Raw genomic sequence first — 18784 nt, forward strand, 5'->3', positions numbered from 1 at the left:
CACAGGGCGGACTCAACAGCAAGCCACTCCCTTAAAGGGCCCCTCTCAGACACAGTTGCACTAAACAACACAAAATACACAGAGCCGACAACTGGTTGCAGACCCTGTGCATGCAGCATGGATCCCCAGCTGCCGCAGCAGCAGCCAGAAGCCCTGGGCTAAGGGCTGCTGCCCACCGTGACCATAGAGCCCCGCAGGGGCTCGAGAGAGAGCATCTCTCAACCCCTCAGCTGATGGTTGCCATGGCGGACCCCGCTATTTCGAAGTTGCAGGACGCGCAACGACTACACGGTCCCTACTTCAACGTTGAACGTCGAAGTAGGGCGCTATTCCTATCCCCTCATGGGGTTAGCGACTTCGACGTCTCGCCGCCTAACGTCGAAGTTAACTTCGAAATAGCGCCCGGCGCGTGTAGCCGTGATGGGCGCTATTTCGAAGTTAGTGCCGCTACTTCGAAGTAGCGTGCATGTGTAGACACGGCTCATGTGTCCAAAGAACAAACAGCATAAAAAAACTCCTTAAGCACCTACCAATCTGAGATAAAGGCCACAAACTCCTGTGTAGCTTGGTGACAGATGTGCTTGCATGGTTCTTTTCTCTGCTTCCTCCCACGTTACTTCTTCAGACTGCACCCCCTGTTGGGGAGTTTGCAGATCTTTGGCTATGATAAATTGTTATTGAAGCATAGTGAGCAAGAGGTTTTAGCTTGCACACAGCATTTTGAGGCAGGTTTTGAAACAAATTGCTGTACTTTTTGGTAAGCAAGATTCTGGAACAGGTGTCCTTACATTAAGAGGAACATTTAAGGAGACTGTGAATCTACCCTTAAAATAAATTTAAAGTTTTCAGATTTGTGACTTGATCATAGCAAATGTCTGCTTCCAAAAGGGCCCCAGATATGGACATAATTGTAGGTTCACTAGAGAATCTTGATCAGGGTCTGTAGAAAACTTTCTGTAATGTCCACAGAGAATTGTGCAGGAGTTCTCTAAGTTATTTGGAAGTAATGAATAGGAGAAATCTAATTTCTCTGCATAATTTCTACAGCTGAGTGTCTGAGAGCCCTTGCAGTTTTTCTGTTTATGCATTTTATGAATGGTCAATCCAAGTCTAAGTGGGCCATATAAAACCTGTCTATCAAATCAGCAACTTCTTATAGATACCACAGAAGTGAAAAACAACTACTAAGAAAAAGATGTTTAAAAAAATCTAGAAATCTGAGTGTGGAGTACTCTCCTTCTATTGCCTGGGTTTCTCCCAATGCAATTTATCTATAATGGTGTGTGAATACCAACACTATGCTCTTTGAGATCAGAGAAATCCAGGAAGTCAGCACTGTTCTTTTGAGAGGGGAAGAGGTGCACTGATGTCATGAGGTTCCTTAAAGTGATGCTCCCTCCCTCTTCTAGTTTGTAGACAGAATAAACCAGATGGAATCTGATGTAATGAAGACAAGCTGGCTGTGTCAGAATTGCCTGTCATGAATCCACTCATGCTCCTGAAATACCCACTGCTAAGCCAGTGTGGAAGACAGAGTGTTTCCTATAGACCAAACATCTCCCCTAAAATCTCTCATGTTTTGAAAGCCGGCAAAGAAAGTAGTACATTTCTGGTGAATTTCAGCAACCCAAACAACTCCCAGGCTGGGAAGGATAGTCTTCTGAGTAGATTAAGTTTATTTCATGTCCATAATTTCACTGTACACCCTATTAATGTTGGAAATGACCTTCCAGAAGCAGAATGAGAATTAGAATAGTCTCTCACAATATGCTTTCCAGATTCTGGTCAGACATCTCAGCTTTTTGGGTCTGAGCTATGGATGTCTCAAGCCCTGATATCATGGCTACAGGTGTCTTTCCTTCTGGTTGGTCCTGAAACCCTTGTTCTCCTTCGTTGCTGGTGTTCAGGACATCTTCCTTCTTGATATTAGCCTCCAGAGGGAAACAGACTTTCACACAGTTCCTTGCCAAATCTTGTACCTCTGTGCTACGGGTTTTCACTTTATCCTCGTACTCTGCCAATGCCTCTTTCTGGAGCTGCAAAGAGAAACAAAATCAGTCATTCAGTAAGTGGGACATGTGTCCTTGTGACACTCTCATAACACAAGAGAGGCAATGTAAAGTTTTGTCCACACTGGGTTTTTATAGACTTGTTAATTTGAAAATTAATTTAGTGCTGGTGAGAGGCTGGGTGTTTTTTTTTTCCAGCAGCAGAGGCTTAAATTCTTTAACCGCAGAACACATACATCAAGGCAGTGACTGTGTAAACTTCTCATCAGTCCTCCACTATGTCTCAGTCCTGTTTTAGGGAGCTCATCTCTCAAGGGGAGATGACAATTTATTATCCATAGCTTAGGCAGTCTGCTCTCTCTAGTGAGGACTGTAATAGTGGTGACAGTTATGATTGTCTTTTTCTTATTTTTACCACAGTCTTCTGAGAACTGAACTATGTTCACTAACTCATGTCGCAAAGGCCACCAAGAAGCATTCCGGATGGTAACAATTTCTGGTCTCTGCCAACTTGCATCGTTTGGAGTTGATGCAGTGACCTAGAGATGAGCTCCATGTCCTCCAAATAATACTATTTCTCACTGTAACTTCATGGGATGTATGAAAAGTGGGAACTAATGACATGCAATATATGTATATGAAATGGAGAATTATAAAAGGTGGTGTTTGTCAGAAGGGAATTCATAAAGAGGTCTGACTCTCATAATATGTTCTGGATTTACTGCACTGAGTGACCATGTAAGGTCCTGGATTCTTTTTTGCCTTTACCTGACTTTCTTTCTCCTTGATCTTTTCTAGACAATCTGCTTGCTTCTCTTCCAGTTTCTCTTGATACTTGGCCATCTTTTCTGTCATCTTCAAGGAATGGGGGAAAAACAAATGGAAGTTTTAAAAGAGATACTCCTCAACAGAGCAACATAAACACTGCAAAGAGAGTTCAGTATGGCCAAAGCTGCATATAATGTGTGTGTCACATCCCCGTCTAACCCTGCTATTTCCGCCAACCAAAAGAGACACTCCTTTAGTGCTCATAGTGCTGGGTTCAAAAGCTGGTGTTCACCTATAGTGATGGGGAGAGAACGTTGCACGTACACATACAGTACACCATGGCTGCCTCTGCTCAAACCAAGGCGCCTCCAAGTACTGTAGAAAGTGCACTCAGTAAGGCATCTTGGCCGTGTCTACATTGGCACAAATCTTCGAAACAGCCATGCTAATTGCCATTTTGAAGATTACTGATGAGGCGCTGAACTGAATATTCAGCACCTTATTAGCATTAGGATGTGTCCGGCTGTGGCGCTTCAAAAGCACCACTTTCGAACGCGCATGGCATGGCACAGCTACACGGGGGGTCCTTTTCAAAAAGATCTCACACATTTCGAAATCCCCTAATTCCCCTCAGCTGTGCCGAGCTGCATGCGTTCGAAAGCAGCGCTTTTGAAGCGCTGCAGCCAGAAGTGTCCTAATGCTAATGAGGCACTGAATATTCAGTTCATCCATTTTGAAGATTTGTGCCAGTGTAGACAAGGCCCTGGTGTGTAAATCTTTGCAAACATACTTAACATGCATAATTCCAGTGATCTAGGGGCATAAAGTCAAGCCTGAATATACATGCTAAAATATTATTTTCCTGTACCATCCTGCAAAGTGGATTTGGAGAAACCCGGAGAAATTTCTTTCGCGATATATTGTCTCCAACTGGAAGGACCTGTGATTATTATCAGGATTATAGCTGTCTTCACACCATCAAAGGAAGCATAGTCACTAAAGATTTGGAGCTGCCTATGCAGTAGGACTAAATACCCAGGAGAACTGACTTTTTGCACACACCAATGAAGCACACATAGTATGTATGCAAGGCACCGCTACCACCTTGGAGAGAACAAAAATGCTGCAGATTTCCATGGAGATACTTACCAGTTTGATCATCTGCACCACTTCCTGAATGTGCGAATTATTAATTTCTCTCTTTAATCTTTAAAAACATAACAAGAGCAGGGATTATTACAATAAATCCTCTTAATCTGTTGTCTTTACCCAATATGTCAGTTAATCAGTTTCAGTAAAATTACCATAAATTGTCATATTTTAGATAGGGTTGCATTTATAGCACTGAAGAATATCACACAATATAAATGTGCTAATGGAAGTACCAATTTGAGGACTGGGCAAATAAAGAACACAGAAAATTACTGTAACAGGAGGTGGCATATAACATGTGTTCCAAGCTAATGAGCATCCAAAGTGCCTTACTAAGGTTATGAGCCTCGAACGTTTTATTTGTATCTTAACTGAGGTGAATAAGACGTTTGAGGCTCATAACCTTAGTAAGGCACTTTGGATGCTCATTAGCTTCAGGCTTAAAAACAACAGCAGAAATTTTTCATCCATTTATAACAACTCGTGGGGGAAGGGCGGGGGTCATATGGACTCTTCAGGCTCCCTTTTGAGAGATGTTGAGCATTCAGAACTCCTGCTGACTTCAAAGGTAATTGCAGGTGGTCAGCTCTTTTCCAGATCGAACCATTTAAAGTTGTACTATGAGGTGCTGAGCTTCCTATATACCACTAAGTGTGTGGCAGGCTCTGCAGAGCAGTGCAAGAGCTGATTGTGGACTGCAGCAGGGCTGTTACTACTGCATTTAGAATTTTGGCCCTTCGGAGCATGTACGTCTGTTTACCAGAAAGTGATGGCACTCGGCAGAGGGGTACAAACCCTGTCCACATTAGCCCAGACAATTACGCAGGCTGGAACAATACCATCCTGTGATGGTACTCTGAATTAGACTGGTGAGGGAGCAAGGTATATGGGTTTGCCCTCCATGACCAATTTACTGGCTACACAGTGCCTTGTGGTGACAAAGACCATTGTGCAATGGAGTTCCCTGCTTGGGATCCTTCTCTGTTCTGTGCACACCAAGCCCTACGGGGTTAATCCAGTACCTCTCCTGAGCAGTCTTGTCACTGGTACTCTTGGTCATAGCTTGGATTCGGTCCAGTCTCTTTGCCTCTAGCTTCTTCTTTAGCTCTTTAGTATCACTGCAGAGATGAAGGTATCATGAATGACAGGCCCAACACTCGATATATGAACTGCTCATTTCTATAAACACATACTTTTTTGGAGACCTTTTCATTCAAATCGCAAATGTGGTAGCAATGGAAAATTTCAGAAGAGGTCTAAAATAAGACCCTTTGTTTGCTGGGTTTAAAAAGTTCCTTAAGCAGGTGAGTGATCCCAAGGGGCTAGGAGAAAATACACATGTACTCAAAATATGAGTTGCATCATGCAGATCCATTCAGAATACTCTAAACTTTGCTACATTTGTCTTTGCGAGAATATTGATAACAGTCACAAAAAGTAACCATGACCCTAAATAAAAAGAAGCTGGAAGGCTTGGGATGATTGTATAAGAAAGTTAAAAGAGAATATTTGAGCCAAACAGGTATTGTTTAAAAATGCATTAAAATGTATGTATTAGTCAGGACTCAAAAAGATTAAGAAAAAAATGAAAATAATAGAAAGGAGTGTAACTTAAGCAGCTAACATATGAAATGGAAATTAGGAAGATTCAGGGAATTGACAAGCAAATAAAGGCAAAATGAACAGAAAATGCTTTAAGTATATCAGAAAGAGGAAATGTGCAATGAAGTGATGAGTCTTGCAGGCCCTCTGTGGAATAAATTGCTAAAAAGCAAAAATTCTCCAGGTCAGGGTGGTATTCATCCAAAAAGGACAGTAGTAGTAGGCATCCTTCAGTCTGCATAGACTATGGATCGTGCCCTTTATAGTTTCAATTGAGGACTTCATTTACAGCATCTACTGTGACTATGAAGACCCACACAAGAGTGGCAGTCCTTGCTGCATCTCTTGCTGATGTGGTGGGTGTCTGGCAAGTCCTTAGTGTGCTTTCTGTGCGCTCCCTTCTCCTCTGCTAGCTGTCTGATCCTCATCTCGCCCTTCTGAAGGCCCTTGTGTAACCCCTGCCTCCATCTGCTGCGGTCGTCTGCTAGTTCTTCCCAGTTGTCCAGCTCGATGTCTACCTCTCTGAGGTCTCTCTTGCAGACATCTTTGTAGCGCAACTGGGGGTGTCCGGGAGGTCTTTTGCCAGAGGCTAGCTCACCATACAGGATGTCTTTTGGAATCCTTCCATCATTCATCCTGTGGACATGGCCAAGCCAGCGGAGCTGACGCTGCCTGAGGAGGGTGTGGTGTGCATGGTTGGGATTCCAGCTTGCTCAAGGACGGCGGTGTTGGTCACTCTGTCCTTCCATGATATTCCAAGGATGCGCCTGAGGCAGTGCAAGTGGAAGACGTTCAGCCTCTTTTCGTGGCGGGCATACAGGGTCCAAGTCTCGCTGCCATAAAGGAGGGTGCTGAGGATGCAGGCTCTGTAGACTTGCATTTTGGTGTGAGTGTACAGCTTGTTGTTATTCCACACTCTCTTGCTGAGTCTGGACAGAGCTGTGGCCACTTTTCTGATCCTCCTATTTAGCTCAGTGTCCAACGACAGGGTGTCAGTGATGGTGGACCCGAGGTAAATGAACTCGTGGACGACCTCTAACGTATAGTTGTCAATGCTGATTGATGGGGATTCGGCAACATCCTGACCGAGTACGTTTGTCTTCTTTAGGCTGATGGTAAGCCCAAAGTCATAGCACCCTTTGGAGAACTGATCCAGCAGCTTTTGAAGCTGGTCTTCTGTGTGAGACACTACAGCAGCATCGTCTGCGAACAGCATGTCTCTGATGAGGGCTTCTCGCACCTTAGACTTCGCTTTCAGCCTTGCAAGGTTAAACAGTTTCCCATCAGATCTTGTGTGCAGCAAGATGCCCTCTGTTGAAGATCCAAAGGCATGCTTCAGGAGGAGTGCAAAGAAGATCCCAAACAATGTCGGAGCAAGCACGCATCCTTGTTTGACGCCGCTCCTGATTCTGAAAGCATCCGATAATGCGCCGTCATATTGGATGGTTCCTCTCATGTCTTCGTGGAATGACTGGATCATCTTGAGTAATCGTGGAGGACAGCCTGTCTTGTGGAGCAGTTTGAACAGACCATCCCTGCTGACCAAGTCAAAGGCCTTGGTCAGGTCGATGAAGGCTATGTAGAGTGGCTTCCTCTGCTCCCTGCACTTCTCCTGCAGCTGCCTTAGAGAGAAGACCATGTCAACGGTAGACGTCTCTGCGCGGAATCCGCACTGCAATTTGGGGTACACCCTCTCAGCAATCTTCTGGAGTCTGCCAAGGATGATGCGAGCGAACAGTTTACCAGTGATGCTTAGGAGGGAGATTCCACGGTAGTTGTTGCAGTCGCTTTTGTCTTCTTTGTTCTTATACAACGTTACAATGTTAGCATCGCGCATATCCTGTGGAACCTCACCCTCTTTCCAGCACAGGCACAGTAGCTCATGTAGGGGTTCCAGGAGTGTGTCCGTGGCACACTTGATTACCTCTGGTGGTATACCATCCTGGCCAGGGGCCTTTCCTGCTGCAATGCTGTCGATGGCTCTCTTCAGTTCATCCACAGTTGGTTCCTGATCCAGTTCATCCATTACTGGTAGGAGCATGATGGCATCGAGGGCTGCGTCAACCACAACGTTCTCGCATGAGTACAGCTTGGAGTAGTGCTCAACCCAGCGCTCCATCTGTTTGGCTTTGTCAGCGATGACTTCACCAGATTTGGATTTCAGAGGTGCCATCTTGTTCTGGGTGGGTCCTGATGCCTTCCTCATACCCTTGTACATTCCTCTGAGATTACCAAAGTCAGCACAGGTCTGGATGCTGCTGCATAGCTGGAGCCAGTGGTTGTTGGCACAGCGCCTGGCTGTCTGCTGTACTGTTCTTCTGGTCTCTGTAAGTGCTTGCTGGGTACTCTGGTTCAGTGAGCTTTTGTACTCCAGAGCTGCGTCTACACATGCATGCTACTTCGAAGTAGCGGCACCAACTTCGAAATAGCGCCCGTCGCGGCTACACGCGTCGGGCGCTATTTCGAAGTTAACTTCGACGTTAGGCGGCGAGACGTCGAAGTCGCTAACCTCATGAGGAGATAGGAATAGCGCCCTACTTCGACGTTCAACGTCGAAGTAGGGACCGTGTAGACGATCCGCGTCCCGCAACGTCGAAATTGCTGGGTCCTCCATGGCGGCCATCAGCTGGGGGGTTGAGAGATGCTCTCTCTCCAGCCCCTGCGGGGCTCTATGGTCACCGTGGGCAGCAGCCCTTAGCCCAGGGCTTCTGGCTGCTTCTGCGGCAGCTGGGGATCTATGCTGCAGGCACAGGGTCTGCAACCAGTTGTCAGCTCTGTGTATCTTGTGTTGTTTAGTGCAACTGTGTCTGGGAGGGGCCCTTTAAGGGAGCGGCTGGCTGTTGAGTCCGCCCTGTGACCCTGTCTGCAGCTGTGCCTGGCATCCCTATTTCGATGTGTGCTACTTTGACGTGTAGACGTTCCCTCGCTGCGCCTATTTCGATGTTGGGCTGAGCAACGTCGAAGTTGAACATCGACGTTGCCGGCCCTGGAGGACGTGTAGACGTTATTCATCGAAATAGACTATTTCGATGTCGCAACATCGAAATAAGCTATTTCGATGTTGGCTGCACGTGTAGACGTAGCCCAGGAGTGCAGCGCTCTTCTTTTCAATGGCTGGAATCATCTTATCGGAGTTAGCTTCGAACCAGTCGTTCATGTTTCTAGCTCTTCTTCCAAACACCGACAAGGCCGTGTTGTAGACTGTATCCCTCAGATGTTGCCATTTGGAAATTAAATGGCTGAGCTGGTCACAAAAATGTGCAATTTCCTGTTAACCCAATTACTACATCAGAGGTCTTGAGGATAAGAGATATCATGCCCATCGTTTTAAAAACACACTGTGATGAAGTTAGGAATTAGATGCCAGAGAGTTTTACTTTAGTTCTAGGGAAATTACTTTGAAATTTTAGTTAAAACGAGAACAATAAAACATCTAGATGTAGATGGCTACAGCACAGGGAAACTGTTCCTCTCATCTACTAAAGGCTGAACATCCCTAATCTGGCACCCTCTTGACATCATCTGTAATCCAGCATGTTTTTTGTTAGCCAGAAGACTACTTCTCATGGGTGTGGCCAAGTTTCCCATGGTTCCATGACGTTTGTTTACAGCCACCAGTCCTGGCTCTCAGTGTTCAGTGTTGTTATTAGCAGTAATTTACCACTACATGTCTTCTAAGTGCCCAGTAAACAGTGGAAATGTTTGTAATGCTGTTAGACAATATTGACCTCCCGTAGTCCAGCAAATTCTCTCATTCAGCACCTGTCACGTCCTTGGGGTACTGGACTCGAGAAGCTCAATGTGTTGAATTCTTTTAGTATGTCAGCAAAATAATAGATAAAGGGCAACTGGGTGATATTATTTGCACTTTCAAAATGCTTTAACAAAGTCCCTCAAAAAAGAAAACTAATGAAATTATGTACGGTAGGATGAGAGGGAAATGAGTCATAAACCAGCTGAGAGAGAGAAAATAGTTAATGTTCAGCCTGGCTAAAAATTAAGAATTGGGTGCCCCACTGTTCTGTACTAAAAAATGTTTTATTTATTAAGGATCTGGAAAATATGGTGAATAGTTGGCAGCATTTGCCTCTGACTCAAAATTATGTGTTAGTCGGTGCTAAAATGATTAAGAACTTCGGAGAGAGCAGATACTGTTTAGTGTTAAAAATGTGAGCTAATGCACGGTGGAAATAATAATCTGAATGACTTCCATATGCTGTTGGGTTCTGATTGTTGTTCCCTCTAATTTTTATGTCCATGTGCAGAATTAATTTTGTTATGTGCACCAATGTGGAGGTGATGTGTGACACCCAGAATCCCTATGGGTTGAGTAACAAAACTCATCTTGCACAGGGATGGTGTGTGGCAGGGGTGGGCCGAGGAGTTAAGAGTGGGGGCTCAGGGCTGGAGTGCAGGGGGAAGTGACTGCTCCAGATGGAGGTGCACATTTTAGGGTGGGGCTGGGGATGAGTGGTTTAAGGCTGTGCAAGCTGTCCTGGAGAGAGAAGATTACCCCCAGTCTTCTCTCACTGCAGGAGCTCAGGGCAAGGTGAGAAGTACTGCTCCATAGGTGCAACAGCTCCAGCAGGGCCTACCACTCCATAGCCTTGGCATGTCTGGGCTAGGCTGAGTGGGAAATGGAGAACGGGCATCTCTCCCTCACCCTTGGCAGGTCCATGCTAGGGCTTAGTTGGGCCCAAGGGAGGGACTTCTGTTTCCCAGCCAGGGCAAGTCAGGGGTAGTTCCATGGAAGACCAACAGAGGGGCACCTCTCCCAGGCCTCTGCACCTCTGGACTGGGGCTGACAGACAGAGGCACCTCTCCCTGGCTTCTGAAGCTCTGTGTGGGGCTGGTGAGCAGATGTGCTTTTTCCTGGCTGCTGCAGCTCTGTGCCCAGTCTGATGGGAAGTGATGCTTGTCCCCGGATGCTGAAGCTCCTTGGCCGCTGAAGCTCTGTGCCAGTATTATGGGAAGAGATGCTTGTCCCTGGATGCTGAAGCTCTCCACTGGAGCCAGTGGGCTGAGGCAAACCAGAGTTCAGTGCTGGGGCCGGTGAGTAGAGGCACCATTCCCCACCACAGCAAGTCTGGGACCTGAGAAGAGGTACCTCTCCCTACCACAGCCCTGAGTCCCTACACAAGGCCCAATAAGCAGCTTCATGGCCGTGAGGCTTAGAGGGACCCCAGGTTCTAGCTTAATCATAACCACTCAGGAAAAAGACCAGGATATATTTCTGTGAAACTGAAGGGCATTACATTTAAACCTGTTAAATGAAAATTCTTTTTACACAAAATATAATTATTAATCTATGGAATTAATTTCTAAGATCCTATCCAAGCTAAGGACTTAGTGGAAGTCTGACATTTATATAGACAATGCACATATCTTCAATTGCATTACATAGGGTAAAATAGAAGGTATGTACATCTTCATGTTTCACAACACAAGCTGATCGCTACCTGGTGTCAGAAGAAATTTCCTCTCCGAGCATCTTGCTCTGTAAATTCAGATCCCAAGAAAGAAGGGGACCATTATGATCAGGTAATTTATCATGTGTAAGACATGCCAGAGACTTTTCTTAAACAATTAATTTTGAAGTAGAGCAGACCTTTTAGAAGAGCATCCAATCTTGATTTTTAAATTGCCTATAATGGACAACGCCTCCCCCAGCCCATGGTAAATTATTCTATTGTTTAATTACCCTCACGGTTAAAAATTATAAATGTCCTTCATGGCATTTTCTGCATCCTTCCCTCAAACAGTTGGCACCGGACTCTGTCAGAAAAAGAACAGTGGACTAGGAAGCCACTGGTTTAGACTAGTATGGTAATACACTTGTCCTTATATCCACAAACTGCAATCAGCTTTCAGACAATTTTGCCTGCTGTACAATATTCCAAGCTGCTATCCATATAAAAGATAGTGTTGGCCTGCTAAAGCAGTTCTAACTTCATCGATACTGTGTTCTGAGGTGCACCATAGAGTGCCGGTCTGGAAGTCAAGCAACCAGCGTAATCTTCTCGTCTCTGTCACTGAGTCACACAGTTCCCCCATTTGTATGATGGCGATGCATACCCAGCTTTGTGATCTACCGGTGAAATGCTGTACTGTCTATTATTATTGTGTTATTCAAAAGATCAGAGTTTACCTTTCCGACAGTTCCTTCAGTGCCTTCAGCTCAGTGGCTTGCTTCTCCCTTGCTACTTCTATTAGTCTGACAGTTTGCTGGTCAAGTGATCAAAACAAAAACCCAAGAGTATACAGTCAGAAGGTAACTAAATACAGGTTCATCTCTCCTGCCATTGACCTCACCCTCCATTGCTTGCTGCAGTCAATCAATCAACATGGTTTTGGAAATGTGACACTATGTTTGAAAACTGTGATAGGTTTATGGGGGCCAAGCTGTGTTTGTGGACTGCATCTGGGACCATTGGTGGAGCTGTTCCTGTGGATCATGTCACATTTGTAGGGTAAACCATGTGTGGGCAGATACAAGTTTAGTTTGTGCGGGTAGATACAAGTGCCTCTGTTACACTGAGGCTCTGGGTTGCACTGCACTGGTGGACAGTAATCCAGCTGTGGGTGATGTACTGTATGTCACTGTATCTGTCTTCAGGTATTGCCTCTGGCTGTCATTCTTCCTATGAGATTTGGTACATCAGAGGGCAATGTCTATACCAGTGGCATTTTGTTGGGTATGTTATCTGGTGGCACAATGTATAGACCTGATCTTACTTCCACCGAAGTCAAGTGCAGAAAATACAGTGATTCCACGAAAGCAACTAGTGCTAAGCTTGGGGGCATGCAGTGTGTAGGTGATACAGGCATTGCTTTGATAGTGGCTGGTGTGAAGTCTGTTGGAGCTGCCTTATTGTTGCATGACATCTGCCAGGATACAGTTCTGTTGGTGTCTAGGGCTGTGTCAATGGGTATTTCTGTGCCTGGCTGCATCTGCAATGCGCTGATGATAGTAGTCAGTAAAGGTGTAACCTGTATTGCTAAAGGCACTCTCTGTGGGTCACCCCATGGTCTGAGAGTGCCCAGGTGTAGTGCACATGCAGTCCATACCTCTGTAGCATGCTGTTCTTTCTTTTTCCGAATCCCATCATACTGCTCTTCCCACAGTTGGATTAGGTCCATTTCCAGCTTCTCCTTTAGCTCCAAGACTCGACTTTCAGCACACTCCGCCATCTCTGCAGAACTGCATCCTGTGGTAATCTCCTCTGCAGTCAGACTTCTGGAACACCAAATACAGGACCAATGCTTACTGCAGCACAGAAGATAATTCATTCCACATGTTGCACCATATCAGAGTCCTCCCACACACTTTTCAGAAAGGAATGTGCAACTCCATGCACACCTAGGGACATGAGTGACGTGAGTGTTGGAATCCCCTCCATGCCTCCCTTTTGGAGGGTAGGCATGAAAAGGGAGGAAGTGTGTGGCTCATGCTTGTTTCTCTGAGGGAAACGCTTAGCGCCTCTTTAACTACGTCTACACGTGAAGCCTACTTCGAAGTAACCTATTTCAATGAATAACGTCTACACGTCCTCCAGGGCTGGCAACGTCGACGTTCAACATTGACGTTGTGCAGCACCACATCGAAATAGGCGCTGCGAGGGAACATCTACACGCCAAAGTAGCACACATCGAAATAAGGATGCCAGGCACAGCTGCAGACAGGGTCACAGGGCGGACTCAACAGCAAGCCGCTCCCTTAAAGGGCCCCTCCCAGACACAGTTGCACTAAACAACACAAGATCCACAGAGCCGACAACTGTTTGCAGACCCTGTGCATGCAGCATGAATCCCCAGCTGCCACAGCAGCAGCCAGAAGCCCTGGGCTAAGGGCTGCTGCCCACGGTGACCATAGAGCCCCACCGGGGCTGGAGAGAGAGCGTCTCTCAACCCCTCAGCTGATGGCCACCATGGCGGACCCCGCTATTTCGATGTTGCGGGACGCGGATCGGCTACACGTGCCCTACTTCGACGTTCAACTTCGAAGTAGGGCGCTATTCCCATCCCCTCATGGGGTTAGCGGCTTCGACGTCTCGCCGCCTAACGTCGATGTTAACGTCGAAATAGCGCCAAACACGTGTAGCCGTGACGGGTGCTATTTCGAAGTTAGTGCCGCTACTTCGAAGTAGCGTGCACGTGTAGACACGGCTTTTGTGTGCAGTCAGCAAAGCCTCTTGAGTGCCATGCAGCACATCTTGCTGTATTTTACCTTTTCTTTTTCTGGGTTTTCCCTGGGCATATGTTCTTCTTCTTGCCACCCTGGATGAGCAACTCGGAGAAAAGGGCTGAATATTTCTGCAGGAGATCTTCTCTACGCTTGCTTCCCTTTCGCTCCAGCTCCTTCAGCTCCTTCTCCTGTTTCTTCAGCAGCTTCATAAAAAGCTTCATCTTCTGCAGTTCTTCAAGGCTGGCTGTCTGGAGCTCTAAAATGCAATATAACAAGAGTCCAGGCTGGCTGTCTAACCCACCTCCCCATCTCTCCCTCATGCACACATTCTTTCTGTACTCTAATTTTCTTTTGTTTCATGCTGTTTTTCATCATTGCCTCCAGCATCTCCTCCCTTTCTTCGGGATAACTGAAAGCTCAGTAAGTAACAGCTTGATTCATGCCTGTGGAGCTGCCGGTTTTCTGTATTTGTCCTGATGGCCAACATTATTGTGTTGGGACACATAAGGGGGCTGCAAAGCTAATGTTAAGTGTCCCACAAACTAGGACAAATTTTAGTTGTCATGTACAGGGATGGGGTAAAAATCCTTTTACCCTGTTATTGGTTCTCTAGTGAAGAGAATCCATTATAATCAGTATACTCTTATGTTGTCTGGGGAATAATGATCTCCAGTTCTAATGTATGGCATCCCTTACAAAGTGTGAGGAAAGGACAGAGTTTTGCTGGTGGCTTTTAGGGGAGATGAAGGATTGTGGGGAATGGTGCAAGGGAAATGCTACAAATCTCCATATCTTTGGGTAGCCAGTTATTAGAATTCTGTTATCTGTGGTTAGAAGGTTATTGGGGTGCGAAGGAAACTTATAGTTTTTTGCTTTGGAATATGCAAAAAGTTACAGCACTTTAATTCCAGAGAACATCTGAAAATGAGGAAATTCAGAGATAATATGCAAACACAAATGCTTGTGTCAGGAAAGTAGGCTTTTTGAACTATCACCTTCTAATGTAATCACTCAGACATTTGCTATATTAACAACTACCCTTTTACAATCAGAACTCTATCCTAACAATGTTTGTAAATTATGAGTATCCTTTATTTGTTGAGTAATTTATTCCTAACTGTGCAGTGTGGAAAGTTGCAGCGGCTGCATGGCAGTTATTTGGCAATTGATCTCTGTGGGGTAGTTTGAGTAAGGCCAGGTAGATTCATCCGTGTGTCCTGTTTGGTAGTATATTCCAGCGTGTTGGAGTTTTCTCTTACAAAGTTGTGCATTGGTTTTATCACACAGCATTATGGTGCAGACAAAGAGGCAAATAATAAATGCCTTGAATCACCAGATGGAAGGCTCAGTCCTCAGGGGTACTCAAGCTGCTCTGTAGCCCACTTCATGCTGCTTCTGCCAGCGTGAAGGGATTTTAAAGCCAGCAGATCTGGCTACCGTGGAACTCCTTGAACATAGGTGTCTTCTTGACGGTACAGCGAGCGATGCTGGCTCTCTGCTGTTCCCTACATGAGCCCCTGGTATATTGCGTATGTTGAGGACAAGGTTGGAGGCATTAGAACATGGCTGAAATGCTGCTGTGCTTCAGCTGTTTCCAGCTGCTGCAATGTCCCTGGGGGGCTACAGGCAACAAAGCATAAGTTAGAGCAGCCCAGGAGCTACTCTCAGTTATGCAGAATGGTAAAATGGGCGCCAGTTGGCCCAGGATAAGGGAGTCACAAAAGTGGCTTAAAGTTATCTTTGTATCCCTTCTCCCTATAGAGTAATATGGATGTAATTACCTGAAACGTCTTTTGCAACTTCTCTTATAGTTTCTTCCTTCCCCGGGCCTATAGCTCCTGAAATCACAAAGGAGATTATTGTTCATACTCTACTTCTGGGCTCAAAATGGAGCAGTGGAAAATGGAAAACTGGGGTTTCTGCGCCATTCCACTCTTTCAGAGGTGCTTATGCTGTGGCAAGGGGTGCTGTGCGAGGGGGTGTGTACCTTCCTGCCTTAGTACCCTTCGTGCCTGTTTTGCTGTTTGGGGAGAAGCATCACACCCAGAAGTTGCACTAGGTCTCAGAAGGAACCCAGAGATCAGCTGAGCTGATCAACTGAGTGTCTAACATTCCAGCACTCAGCAAATACAATGGAACAGGACTTAAGTCTTGCCAGGTTTGGAGTCTCCTCAACATGGCTTCAGTGGCACTCAGAACCTTCAAAGAGGCAATTAGGACCTCATAAAATTGGGCTTAGAAAAGTAACGTATCGGTGAGGAACACAGAGGTATTATTGAATAGAACCAAGCCGTCACTTAGTCCATCAGGCTACGTTTCCTGTCCCCAAAGTAGGTGAGGATTTGAATAGCCCCAAAATTGCAGGTCTGTAAGATCTTGCACCTTGTTCAAGGTCAAACTAGTGGCATGTCAACCTGAATGTGAAATATGTACTGGCACCAAGGGTGAGGGAGCTCTTTGGAATCTCTAGTGTAGAACCATTCCAAAAATGTACTAAGGGCCAGGAACAGCACTCTGGGTGCTCATACCCTAATTTAGTCTGCTCAAACCATCTTACATTCTGCTGCTCACTAGGACCTTCGGGGTAGATTCTTGTCATACCCCAGGAGTAATTCAGCTGAAGTCGGTGGGCTTCTTAAACCAGGGTTTGGCAAGCTTCAGCATGTGGCCTATCAGGGTAATCCACTGGCAGGCCACAACACTCTTTGTTGATGGCAGGCACGGCCTCCCCACAGCTCCCAGGGGCTGCACTTCACTCTTTCCGGTCATTCCATTATTGTGGGACTTACCACTGCAGATGACTGGGGTTGGGGCCTACGCGTCAATGGCACGTGGCACATAAATTATGGTGCCACAGGCTTAAATGGAAGTAAAGGACTAGTTTTAGTCTTGAAACCCTTTCCCAGGTCTGATGTCTGGCTGTAAGGAGGAAAGGGTATACAGGCTGGTCCTCAACTTATTAATCAACAGAAATTTCTTTAGCACCTGCTGATAATTTACAGTATGAACATCTTACCAGCTGTTATGTGTTTCCCTTTTAAACTTGTCTCTACCCCTTTCCGAAACATTATCTTCTTTTGCCTTTAGTGCTGGTGGAAGGTGCTGCACTGTTAGGCTGTGTCTACACTAGCCCAAAACTTCAAAATGGCCATGCAAATGGCCATTTCAAAGTTTACCAATGAAGCACTGAAATACATATTCAGTGCTTCATTAGAATGCCGGCAGCCGTGGCACTTCGAAATTGCCATGGCTCGCCGCCGCACGGCTCGTCCAAACGGGGCTTCTTCTTGAAAGGACCCTGGCAACTTCGAAATCCCGTTATTCCAATCTGCTGATAGGAATAAGGGGATTTCGAAGTTGCCAGGGTCCTTTCGAAAAGGACCCCCATCTGGACGAGCCGTGCGGTGGCGAGCCGCAACAATTTCAAAGTGCCATGGCTGCTGGCATTCTAATGAGGCACTGAATATGTATTTCAGTGCTTCATTAGTAAACTTCGAAATGCATTTTGAAGTTTTGGGCTAGCGTAGACATAGCCTCAGTGTTGAGAAGTGACCTTCCCTGTTTAGCCACAGTCCAGGAAAAGTACAGTGTAAGCAATGACCATATAATCTTCATTCATACTGCTGCACCTGTGTGTCCCAACTCTGACTTTCAGCAGTCACCTCGCGGGTAAGATGGGAGTTCTGTTTCTGTGCTCATTGGACCTTTTGTTTGTCTATTGAGATTACAAACTGTGCTGATTGTGAATATGTTTTTAATAATATTGTGTGCTTGGAAATGGAGTGAAGTCACCCGCTCGTTTCATAATCACACCTAAAGATGTGGGATGGATGGGAACAACTTTTGTTCAGTATTGAACAAAGCCAGAATTTAAACAAGTGACATAGCGGTGAATGGGCTGATCCCATTAACACCCCTAGGGCAGGGGTGAGCAATAATCTTTGATGGGGGGGCCACTCCAAGAATTTGGAAAGTTGTTAAGGGCTGCACTCTTCCATTATATTAATAAAGGAAGTATGGGATCTGGGAGGGGGTTTGGGTGAAAGAGGGGATTGTGACCTAGGGCAGGAGACTGGGCTGCAGGGTCTGGGAGGGGGTATGGATGCAAGAGTCGGGGTACAGGAGGGGATGTGGTTCGATGCGTAGGCTCTGGCCAGGAGATGCTTACCTGAGGCAGTTCCTGGCCAGCAACCCAGTGGGTCTTTCAAGTAGACTCCATGCCTGTCACACCCAGGCTGCGTCTACACGTGCACGCTACTTCGAAGTAGCGGCAGTAACTTCGAAATAGCGCCCGTCACGTCTACACGTGTTGGGCGCTATTTCGAAGTTGAAATCGACGTTAGGCGGCGAGACGTCGAAGTCGCTAACCCCATGAGCGGATGGGAATAGCGCCCTACTTCGACGTTCAACATCGAAGTAGGGACGTGTAGACGATCCGCGTCCCGCAACATCGAAATAGCGGGGTCCTCCATGGCGGCCATCAGCTGGGGGGTTGAGAGATACTCTCTCTCCAGCCCTTGTGGGGCTCTGTGGTCACCGTGGGCAGCAGCCCTTAGCCCAGGGCTTCTGGCTGCTGCTGCTGCAGCTGGGGGTCCGTGCTGCATATACAGGGTCTGCAACTAGTTGTTGGCTCTGTGTATCTTGCACTGTTTAATGAAAGTGTGTCTGGGAGGGGCCCTTTAAGGGAGCGACTTGCTGTTGAGTCCGCCCCGTGACCCTGTCTGCAGCTGTGCCTGGCTCCCTTATTTCGATGTGTGCTACTTTGGCGTGTAGACGTTCCCTCGCTGTGCCTATTTCGATGTTGGGCTGAGCAACGTCGAAGTTGAACATCGACGTTGCCAGCCCTGGAGGACGTGTAGACGTTATTCATCGAAATAGTCTATTTCGATGTCGCAACATCGAAATAAGCTATTTCGAAGTTGGGTGCACGTGTAGACGTAGCCCCAGTGTGCTGCTCAAAGTGGCTGCCTGCATGGGTCGTGTGCTCTCTGCACATTGCACACCCTTTGGCCACGGGAAGGTGGTGAACTGGATCAGACCATTTGGTGGGCCAGATGTGGCTGACAGA

General features: G+C 46.4%; 1 protein-coding gene across 2 annotated transcripts in view; it reads right to left on the reverse strand.

Annotated features, from left to right (window-relative positions):
• Window positions 1-1656: 1656 nt before the first annotated feature.
• Window positions 1657-18784, reverse strand: part of PLCB2 (phospholipase C beta 2) — a 64185-nt gene continuing 47057 nt past the window's right edge. For both annotated transcript variants that reach the window (XM_074998838.1, XM_074998837.1), the window contains exons 25-32: window positions 15498-15554; window positions 13759-13972; window positions 12600-12768; window positions 11680-11756; window positions 4952-5047; window positions 3927-3984; window positions 2778-2864; window positions 1657-2036 (exon numbers count right to left, since the gene is read on the reverse strand). In XM_074998838.1, the coding sequence (XP_074854939.1) occupies window positions 1761-2036; window positions 2778-2864; window positions 3927-3984; window positions 4952-5047; window positions 11680-11756; window positions 12600-12768; window positions 13759-13972; window positions 15498-15554 (1034 nt within the window). In that variant the 3' untranslated portion in view covers window positions 1657-1760. The remainder of the gene's footprint in view (window positions 2037-2777; window positions 2865-3926; window positions 3985-4951; window positions 5048-11679; window positions 11757-12599; window positions 12769-13758; window positions 13973-15497; window positions 15555-18784) is intronic.

Source organism: Carettochelys insculpta, chromosome 6 (assembly GCF_033958435.1).
Source record: "Carettochelys insculpta isolate YL-2023 chromosome 6, ASM3395843v1, whole genome shotgun sequence".
NCBI lineage: Eukaryota > Metazoa > Chordata > Testudines > Carettochelyidae > Carettochelys > Carettochelys insculpta.